The sequence below is a fragment of the Chiloscyllium plagiosum genome, chromosome 25 (genome assembly GCF_004010195.1).
Source record: "Chiloscyllium plagiosum isolate BGI_BamShark_2017 chromosome 25, ASM401019v2, whole genome shotgun sequence".
Classification (NCBI taxonomy): domain Eukaryota; kingdom Metazoa; phylum Chordata; class Chondrichthyes; order Orectolobiformes; family Hemiscylliidae; genus Chiloscyllium; species Chiloscyllium plagiosum.
This window is the reverse complement of record NC_057734.1, coordinates 50,767,424-50,778,305: the sequence shown is the minus strand read 5'-3', so window position 1 is coordinate 50,778,305 and position 10,882 is coordinate 50,767,424. Positions and strand designations below refer to the sequence as shown.

Sequence of the window (10,882 nt, the reverse complement as noted above, 5' to 3'; positions counted from 1 at the left end):
CTGCCTATCTCCTTTTCCACCTATCCACTCCACCCTTCCCACTGACCAATCACAGCTACCTGCATCAATCTATCACCATCCCACCCATCTTTCCCACAGTCCCTTCTCCCTCCCTCTATTTATTTGGAACCCCCTTCCCCTCCCCCAGTCCTGATGAAAGGTTCTGACCTGAAACATTGAGTCACCTTCTCGTCTGACGCTGCTTGACCTGCTGTGCTATTTCTAGCTCCACTCTTTATCCATAATAGCTTCATGGTCATCATTAGATGCTTAATTCCAGATTCTTTGTTGAATTTGAATTCCACCATCTGCCACGATGGTATCTGAACCAGGTCCCCACAATATTAGCTGAGTTTCTGGATTAATAGTCTGGTGATAATACCATGAAGGCAATGCCTTCTCAAACAGCCTCCATGATGGCCTGTCATCTCACACTGGTACCGAGTCCAGGTTAGGACTGTTCTGGACCTGCTATCAACTAAATATCTTCATCGACTGCATTTCGATTGTGGCTGTTGAACAGAGGGTTCTCTCTCCATCCTCAGTGACTCTTACCGTGTAAACTCAATGATAATATCAGCACTGGTGTCTTGTACCTCGGTAAATGTCAAGGGAGTCACATCACTCCACACTCTCACTGCTTCAGCAATAGCTTGTCTTACTTTTACTTGGTTGAGTTGCCAAGGAAATCGCACTATTCTAGAAAAAAAAGAAACCTGTGATAGTTTATTCTGAGAGAGCGAGGGGTTCAGTCAGATGTGCAGCAACCTTGCTGCTTTGTATAGATCAACACTTCAGGAGCTGTCAACATTGACAAACCCCCTAGGCGCGTTCGATGAAATTTTAACCAGGGATAACAGTCTTTCTGTAAGTGGTGGTAGTGGGAGATTAAGTTCACCAAAATAGATTGGCAGGTCTGGGCCTGTGCTGAACCTGCCCTCATTTAGCAGCTATACGTCAACTCCAGGGGAGGTTGGTTAGTAATTTAAACACTGTTTATTCATTAATCAGTTTCAACAATATTTTAAAGCTTGTTCAAATCTAACAATGAATATGCAGCAACTTTCTCTCTGATTGGGAAATCCCCATGTGGAGAACAAACAGGCACACAGCACACAAGCAATGTGCTCTTCACAACATGTGCAAAGATGGTTCTGTGGTAGTCGTAAAGACACTGCACTGTACAACAAGCTGGTCAGACACAAATAGAAGCTCCAGAGAACATGGATCCACAGGTTTCCTGAGCTTTCTGAAATTTATCATTGAACCAACAGCATGAATAGAATTGTAGTTAATGGAACTCTTTGGGAAGTCAGGTAGAAAGTGATGAATACAGCAATTATTATTCTATTAGAGCCATGAATGACAGAGCTGCTTTCTTACCTTTAAGAGGTTCTCTGTGCAATTCTGGTCACCACACTATTGGACTGGGAGGAAAAATCCTTGCAGCACAGGAAGCTTGGGGGTGAGGGATTCTGCTTGAGGTATACAAAAATATGAGAAGGGCAGATAGGGTGGCTCATGAGGATCTTTTCCCCATGGCAGATGTGTCTGAGACCAGAGGGCATAAGTTTAAAGTAAGGAGTAAGGGTTAGGGAGAACAAGAAATTCACCCAGAGGATGGCAGAAATATGGAATTTGCTACCTGACAAATTGGTGGAGGAGTGTACTCTCGCAACATTTAAGGAGCACCTGGATGAGCACTTAAAATGCAAGGGCATAGTAGGCTATGGCCCAAGTGCAGGTAAATGAAATTAATGTAGTTTGGTGTTTAATGGTGGGCTGAAGGGCTGTTCCTATTGTATATAACTATGACTCCCTCCAGTGGGAAAGGCTTTGCCTTGGCAAGAGATTCATTTCTGCATTATGAAGATATTGAGACGAGGGTCAGGGTGGAACTTGCTTTTGGGCAGAGGGGGATCAGGGAACAGGAGCTAGGTGATCATTTGCAACAACACAGTCACCGTGCTGGGGCCTAGAATTGGTAATCAGAGAGGCTGCAATAAAAAGGATAACTCAGAGACAGTACCCAGCTGGAAGTACAAGCCAACACTCCATCTCTTGGATTGCTGACAGCCGTGTTTCTGGATGCTGCTAATAAGATGGCAGTTACATCCTGTCTCCTACAGGAAAACTGGTTGCCTGATGGCACTGTATATCGAATAGCTTTGAAAGCGACCACTGCCCTCAGCACTGAATATTTCCAGGATGCTATTAGAGATATATTCAGGATCTCCCAATCAACTCAACAAAAACATAAAGGCAGATCATCAATTTGTAGCTTTGTTAGGGCCAATAACTATCTCAATTTTAAAAGCCAAAGTGCCACAGCTAAATAGAACTTCCTGCAGGGCTAGCTGCTGGTGTTACTGGGGTGAATTTAAACTTTGTAGGGTATGGGGAAGAAAATAACATCAGAGCAGAATAGCAAGGTGCAACACTACCAGAAGAGATAAATAAAACTAGAGTAGGAAATAGTAAGGGAGAAAGGAATAAAGTCTAATCAGGATTACTGTGCATTTATGTGAATTTAGGGAATGTGATACTGTACTTAGAATTGGGGAATTATGGGCAGAGATTACTCTGCAGAAATATCATGTTGTGGAAATAACAGATCTGGCTTGAGGAAACTGGGTGCTAAATATTCCTGAATACGGGATGCTCAGGAAATGCAGGATAGGAACAAAAATAGAAAGACATGTTATCTGAAAGCAAAAATAGGTGAAAAACAAACAAGTAAAGAAAAGAAAAGAAAAGAATGGAAGAGAGCAGTTGGCCTAAAGTTTTTGAACTCAACATTGACTCTAGAAGACCCATAAAATATTCTTCTCAGGGTGTGGGCATTGCTGGCTGGTCCAGCATTAATTGTCCATCCGGAGTTACCCTTGAAAATGGCAGTAGTTGTGATGTTTAAAAGATGCTACTGTAGGAGGTTTCGTGAGTTACTGCAGTGCATCTGTGCTATTGTGCCAAGTGGTGAAGGGAGTGAATGTTGAAGATGTGAAATGTGATCCCCATCAAGATGGTCCCTTTGTCCTGGATAATCTTGAATTTTGAGTGTTATTGGAATTGCACACATCCAGGCAAATGGGGAGTATCCCAACATATTCCTGACTTGTACCTTGTAGATGATGGATAGGCTATGGGGGAGTCAGTAATCACCATCCCCATAAAAGGTTTAGGCAGACTATGGAACAGATTAAAGAACATTCCAGAGTAAGAATAGTTAACAGGGGAAAGCCAACTTCAATGGACCAAGAATGGATCTGACCCAGATAGACTGAATCAAAGGATGGCAGGAAAAACTATAACTGGATAATGGGCTGCCTTTTAGCTTTGGACAATCAAGATATATTTTCCATAAAGGGCAAAGATAAAGCAAAGCACCCCAGAGTCCTGTGGATGACAAAAGAGATACAGATTAAGGTGAAGGAAAAATAGAAGTATCAAGTGTCAGATAAGATAATACAACAGAGAGTCAGGCCAAATATAGTAAGTTCAGTCAGGAAGTAAAATAGCAAATTAATGAAGCAAAAAGGGAGTAAGAAAAGAGAGTGGCAGCCAATAAAAAATAATCTAAATGTCTCTTGTAAGCAAACACATAGTAAAAAAGGGAGTAAGTGGAGGAGTGTGGCTGATTTGGGGCCAAAGTAGGGAATTACACATGGCAGAAAGAGGCATAACTGGGGTGTTAAATGAATACAGGTATTGTCTTTACAAAGGAAGAAAGCACTGGTGAATGGTGAATGAGGAAGCAGTTAAGACTCCTGAAGGTTTAACAATCGATAAGGAGGTATTACATAGGCTATCCATATTTAGAAGTGACAAAGCACTGGGATTGGATAAGATGCATCTAAAGCTACTGAAGGAAGAAAGGCTGGAAATTGTGGAGGCAACGGCAAGACCAATAAGTGGCACAGAGGCTCAATGATTAGCACTGCTGCCTCACAGCCCCAGGGAGTTGGATTCAATTCCCGCCTCAGGTGACTGAGTTTGCACATTCTCCCTGTGTCTGCATGGGTTTCCTCCAGGTGCTCCAGTTTCCTCCCACAATCCAAAGATGTGCAGGTGATGTGAATTGGTCATGATAAAATCGCCCAAAGTATTCAGGGATATGTACGTTAGATGCATTAGTCAGGAGTAAATGTAGAGTAATACAGTAGAGGAATGGGCTTTGGTGGGTTACTCTTCGGAGTGTCAGTGTGCACTTGTTGGGCCAAATGGCCTGTTTCCACACTGTAGGGATTCTAATAGGCCATGCAACTACAGACCTTAGATAAACCTTGGTGGTGGAGAAGTTTCTATAAATTATGATCAAGAACAGAATTAAATAGCGACATGGACAACTGCAAGTAAATACGGCTAGCATTGATTTCTAAAGGAAAGTCATATTTAATTAACTTGATGGAGTTATTTGATGGGGTAGCGGAGAAGGATGAGGTGCACAATGTTGTTAATCTGATGGACATGGACTTCCAGAAGACATCTGATACAAAGCTATGATGTGGGGGAGCCGGTGTTGGACTGGGGTGGACAAAGTTAAAAATCACACAAAACCAAGTTATAGTCCAATAGGCTTATTTGGAGGCACTAGCTTTCACAGCGCTGCTCCTTCACCTGATGAAGGAGCAGTGCTCTGAAAGCTAGTGCTTCCAAATAAACCTGCTAGACTTTTACCTGGTGTTGTGTGATTTTTAACTTTGATACAAAGCTACACAGACTTGAGAGCAAAATGTTATAGCTCATGGAATAAAAGGGAACAGTAGCAAAATGGACAGGAAATTGGCAAAGTGATAGGAAACAGGATGGACAAGGTCCAATCCCTGGTAGAGTCCCCTTGGGATGGTCAGTATGTTGTATTATGGCATAGGTTCCTGACCACACAGGCACTGTACCTTTAAGTTACATGATATCACAACATTCAACATTCTAATATAAAAAGGTTACTGAATGGTCTTCACTCGATGTGTCGGTGTTTGGGCAGCTATATGTATGCAATGTAATCTCAGGGAGCACAGAACCCAGATTGCTACAATATCACACAGACACAATGTAAATACGATAGTCAGTATGTAAACTACAAAATATTGGACTAAACATCCACTGTTCATGGCATACATTACATGGGTTAACATAGAGCAAACCTATCTACATCACTGGGTACAGTATGATCCTGGGTAATTCTATAGAGAGTAATCTCCTACTTATATGTTAGGTCAGTTTTGTTCCACCGTCCTCCTGCCAGCACAAAGCGTCGTTTCCTTTTTGAGGAGCCATGTTGGATATTTTTCCCAGATGGTAGATCAGGAACACCACAGCGGCGAGGATTAAGGAATGCTGAGGTAGCCCCAGCACTGTTATGAAAAGCATGTTCAGTTGGTTGCAATAGATCCTTGTGATGGGACTGTAAGTGCCATCTCCCAGGCCTCTCCTTCTGACTGGGGAGACTCAGTTCATGACTCCAGCCCTGGAATGTTCAGGAACGGAGAATTAGTTTGATTTCATGAAAAAGAACAACATTTATGGAAAGCAACAGATTTTAATTAAATGGAGAAACAGAGATAATTCTTGTAGTGATTGAAATGAGGTCAGCTAGCCTTCAAAGTTTGGATTGCTTTATCTGGATGATGGGTGGTATGGAGCTGTCCTTACTTTGCAGGCTGGCTGACCTTGTTGCAATCACTAGGACATAAGACATAGAACAGTACAGCACACGAACGGGCCCATCGGCCCACAGTGTTGTGCTGAACATGATGTCAAATAAATTCATCCCTTCTGCCTGCCCTTGGTCCATATCCCTCCATTCCTTGCTTATCTATAAGTCCCTTAAATGCCCTTATCATATCTGCCTCAACCACCAGCACTGGCAGTGCGGTCCAGACGCCTACTACTGTCTATATAAATCTTGCCCCTCATTTCAACTCCAGGAAAAAGATTCTGACCATCAGCCCTATCTACACATTTCATTTATAGACTTCTATCAAGTCTCCCCTCAGCCTCTGCCACTCCAGAGAAAACAATGAGTTTTTCTAGCCTTTCCTTATACCTCATTCCCTCTAATATAGACAGCATCCTGGTAAGCCTCTGTTGCACCCTCAGGTTGTTTTCTCTGGAGCAGCAGAGGCTGAGGGGAGACTTGTTAGACATCTATAAAATTATGAGATGCATAGAGAGAGTTGACGGTCAGAATCTTTTTCCCAGATTTGAAATGTCTAAAACTAGGGGCATGCATTTAAGGTGGCGGTGGGGGGGGGAAAAGAGTTCAAAGGAGATGTGAGGGGCAAGTTTTATACAGAGAGTGGTAGTAGCCTGGAATGCGCTGCCAGGGGGTAGTGGTTGAGTCAGATGTAATAGGGCCTTTTAAGCATATGCATATGCATGGAATAGAGAGATATCGACTAAGGGCAGGCAGAAAGGATTTGTTTAATTTGGCGTCATGTTGGCATAACATCGTGGGCCGGAGGGCCCATTTCTGTGCTGTTCAGTTCTATGTTCTATGGTCTCTCCTTATAGCTCATACCCTCTAATTCAGGCAGCATCCTGGTAAACCTCTTCTGCACCCTCTCCAAAGCCTCCATATCCTTCCTGTAATGTGGTGACCAGAATTGAACGCAATATTCTTAATTAAGTGTGGCCTAAGCAAAGTCTTATAAATTGCAACATGACATCCTGACTCCTGTACTCAATTCCCCGACCAATAAAGGCCGGCATGCCATATACCGTCTATTCCACCCCATCTACTTGCGTGGCCACTGTCAGGGAGCTATGGTCTTAAACCCCAAAATCCTTCTGTAATCAATTGACCAAGGTTGGATTTGGGATTTTGATCAACCACTTGAATTGAGTGACACTGCTAAGAATCGAGTGTGAAGTGTTCCAGTTCCCGTTCCTTTTCAAAAAGCATTCAATTAACAACAAAGTAGCAATGTCAATCTGCATTTCCTTCAGAAAAGTTGGAACTGAGAGAGATTTTCACATTCCCCCGAGCTGGGTTCAGTCAGTTAGCTTCTCCTGTTCCTTGGTTGTTCGGGTGCTGTGTCACATGTTAGTGTTTTGGCTCAACAGACACTGAACCTCTGACTGCAGTGATTCATTGCAGATATAAACAGAAAGATGAGTCAGAGCCATTTCAGTGACCATGTGGGAGAGCAGTACTGTGAATTAATGACTCCCAGGCAGAACATACAAAGCTTCCTTTGGGACGAACAGGTTTCATTAGGTTTGGGCAAGTTAAAAGGGATTTAATCATCTCCTTCAGACATTGTGGTTTGCATTTCATCATCATGTGCAGTAATGGATTGTAAAAATGCTGATGGCAAAATACTCCGTACCAGAGAAGTCAGGGCAGGAGACTCCACAATCTTTACACTCAGTCTTCAAAGTGCACATTTGATGGGGTTTTCCCCCCTCATCAGTTTCAACGGTATAAGTTATTTATTTAGAATTAAAGCACGCAAGTCCCCAGGTGTTCTTAACATCCAAAAGCTTTGTTCAACAGGAGCCAGCATAAATTGGCACTGACTCACACTGCTATCTCACTGATAAATGCTAAAGTCCTTCAGGATGCCTGCTGCATTGTTCAGTGTGGTTCAGATGGTCAGGAAAGGCTACTGGTTTAATTCTGTTGTTTAGTTAGCTGATCAAAACTAGATGGTCTCATCTCCTTAACTATGAAAAGGTTTTATACACAATTTTTATTTCAGGCTGATTTGAGTTTCATTCCTTCATAGGACGTAGGTGTTGCGGGGCCAGAATTTAATGCCTGATCCTAATTGCCCTTGAAAGAGGTGGTATGATGGGGTGGCACGGTGGCTCAGTGGTCAGCACTGCTGCCTCACAGTGCCAGAAACCCAGGTTCAGTTCTCACCTTGGGCGACTATGAGGAGTTTGCATATTCTCCCAGTGTCTGCGTGGGTTTCCTCCCACAGTCCAAAGATGTGCAAGTTAGGTGAATTGACCGTGCTAAATTGCCTATAGAGGTAGTTGCATTAGTCAGGGGTGAATGTAAGGGAATGGGTCTGAGTGGGTTGCTCTTCGGAGGGTCGGTGTGGACTTGTTGGGTCGAAGGGCCTGTTTCACACTGTAGGGAATCTAATCTAATCTACCTTTCAGAACTCTGATGTTAGTGAGATAACACAAAATGCAGTTATGGAGGGATTTTGACCCAACAGGTGAAGGAATGGTGTTATACTCCCAAGTCAGGATGCAGTGTGACTTAGAGAGGAACTGGCAGGTGATGGTGTTCACACGTATCTACTGAACTTGTTCTCCTTGCTGGTAGAGGTCATGGGTTTGAAAGGTGCTGTCTCAGGACTCTTGAGTTACTGAAACACTGCAACCACTGCATGTTGGTGAAGGGAGTAAAAGGTTCGGGAGGTAGATGAGGTACTAACTTAGCAGACTGCTTTGTCCTGATCATGTCAAACACCGTAACTGCTGTTGGAGCTGCACTCATCCAGGCAAATGGAGAGTATCCCATCACACGCCTAACTTTCAGATGGTGGATAGTCTTTTGGGAGTCAGGTGGTGAGTTACTTGCTGCAATATTCTAAGCCTCTGAACAGCTCTCAAAGCCACAGTATTTATGTGGATGGTTTAATTCAATGATAACCCCTGGAATGTTGTACAAGACCATAAGACATAGGAGTGGAAGTAAGGCCATTCGGCCCATCGAGTCCACTCCGCCATTTAATCATGGCTGATGGGCATTTCAACTCCACTTACCCTCGTTCTCCCCGTAGACCTTAATTCCTTGTGACATCAAGAATTTATCAATCTAAATAACGTGCATGTATAATTAAATGTGCATATTAGATGCCTTCATTTCAAGCATATATTAGAGACTTGCCTGGGTTCCAGTAACACTAGGGTCTATAACCATTATTGGCAAATGAAGTGTTGGGAGAGATCCTGCTCCTGCCTTCAGCCCATTCCTTGCAGGAATGTAATATCCTCCCAATCCGTTGCAGATTTGTGTGGCCAGTGTTTCAGTTTTGATCAACTACCTCAGCAAAGGGATGACAAATGTAAAGGTGCAGTGTTACAGAAAAGGGGAGTTTCCTCATATTGCAGGAGAGAGAAATGGTTAAGTGAATATTAATAGGGGGTTATTGGGAGAACCTGTGAGAGAATTATTGCAAAAGAAAAGGTTGATTGAGGTTCCAACAAAACGCCGCATGGAAAATCCATGGGGCTACATGTACTAATCTTCCTTTCTGCAATGCCCTTGAGCCAGAAAAATCTTGGTTTGTTGAGTGCCAACATATTTAGGAACTTTGCCTCTGAAACTACTGATACATTTGTGATCTTAGCTTTTGAGAGCAGAATATAATGCAAACAATGAAGGAGAAAGTTGACCTTTCCTGGTAACTATAAACCATCTGTACAAAGGACATTGGCATCAGACCAACATCCCAAGTACCAGTTTGATGGTATTTTATATCCAGTTGCTGTTCATTTTTCCCAAATTATTGAAAACAACAAGTGCAAGGTTATTTGTTTCTTTGAAAGGGATACAAAGGATCCCACAACAGTATTTGAAAGAGTGGGAGTTATCCTCTCTGTCCTGGCCAGTTATTATCCTTTGATCACCATCAGTTTATCTTGGCATTACCACATTGCTGTTTGTGTGATCTTGCAGTGCATTCCAATACATTAAAAACCAACCATTCTCAAAGAAAGCTCAATATTTCATACAAAAAAGGAAACCATGGTGAAATAGTGGTTTTGAATGATGGCTAAAGGCTTTTCCCTGCAGCAGTTTATATCAAAGTAAGCAGGCAAGTTAGAAAAAACTTGATTAACGTTGAGCACTTGATGGACAGCTTACTCTCCTAAATCACTCAGGGGATCAGAAAAATCCCAGCTGGAGCCAATAATCCAGGTGCATGTGAAGAACAATTACTATGCAAGCATTTGTGCCCTTTCTCTCTGCCCCTCTCGAGATATCATCATCCCTCATTGCTGACACTGCTGGTTTCAGTGATCTATGCACTAATATTCCCAAATCCATTGCTTATGGTGTATCCTGTAGCCTAGAGCTATAAAGGTCACATTCCCACTGTTGGTTTTCCTACATAGTACTTTGCCTTTGTCTACATTAAATACAATTAGCTGCTCTTCAGCCACCTTTTATCTTCACATCTTTATATTTATTTTGCCCATTCTCAGGTGTTTCAACCCTGCCATCTTCAAACTTACACAACTTTGTTAATGGCCCCAATTCCAAATGATTTGTATATTCAGCACTGACTCCTATCCCATTCAATATCACTTGTGCTTTAGCCAATTTTCAGTTCCCTGAGAAGTCTGTATCCTTTAACCATGCAAGGGAATTGCTTCTTTGGCATAGGATGAAATACCTTGTTTAAAATCAGAATTTTGCACATTTACAGAACCTGTTGTAACGAAAGTCCTCATTCCTTCAAAGCTCAGCTTTTAGCTCCAATGTCAAGAGATTTCCTTCTTCATTACCTCAAGATTCTTTTCTCTTCTTAACCAACAAACATCTAAGTTAAAAATCACACAACACCAGGCTACAGTCCAACAGGTTTAACTGGAAGCACACCAGCACAGAACCTGTTGTAACGAAAGTCCTCATTCCTTCAAAGCTCAGCTTTTAGCTCCAATGTCAAGAGATTTCCTTCTTCATTACCTCAAGATTCTTTTCTCTTCTTAACCAACAAACATCTAAGTTAAAAATCACACAACACCAGGCTACAGTCCAACAGGTTTAACTGGAAGCACACCAGCCCCCAGAGCGACGCTCCCCCACCAGGTGGTACCACCTGATGGAGCGTCGCCCCAAAAGCCCCCAACCAAACCTGCTGGACCACAACCTGATGTTGTGTGATTTTTAACTTTGTACACTCCAGTCCAACAC

At 42.6% G+C, this 10,882-nt stretch overlaps 1 protein-coding gene across 3 annotated transcripts in view; it reads right to left on the bottom strand.

The window, feature by feature from the left end:
• Positions 1-10,882, bottom strand: part of LOC122562874 (stromelysin-3-like) — a 99,382-nt gene that overhangs the window by 50,039 nt on the left and 38,461 nt on the right. For 2 of the 3 annotated variants that reach the window (XM_043716177.1, XM_043716179.1), the window contains exons 2-3: positions 5,205-5,467; positions 556-699 (exon numbers count right to left, since the gene is read on the bottom strand). In XM_043716177.1, coding sequence (XP_043572112.1) covers positions 556-699; positions 5,205-5,467 — 407 coding nt within the window. The remainder of the gene's footprint in view (positions 1-555; positions 700-5,204; positions 5,468-10,882) is intronic. The other variant, XM_043716178.1, reaches the window with a different exon arrangement.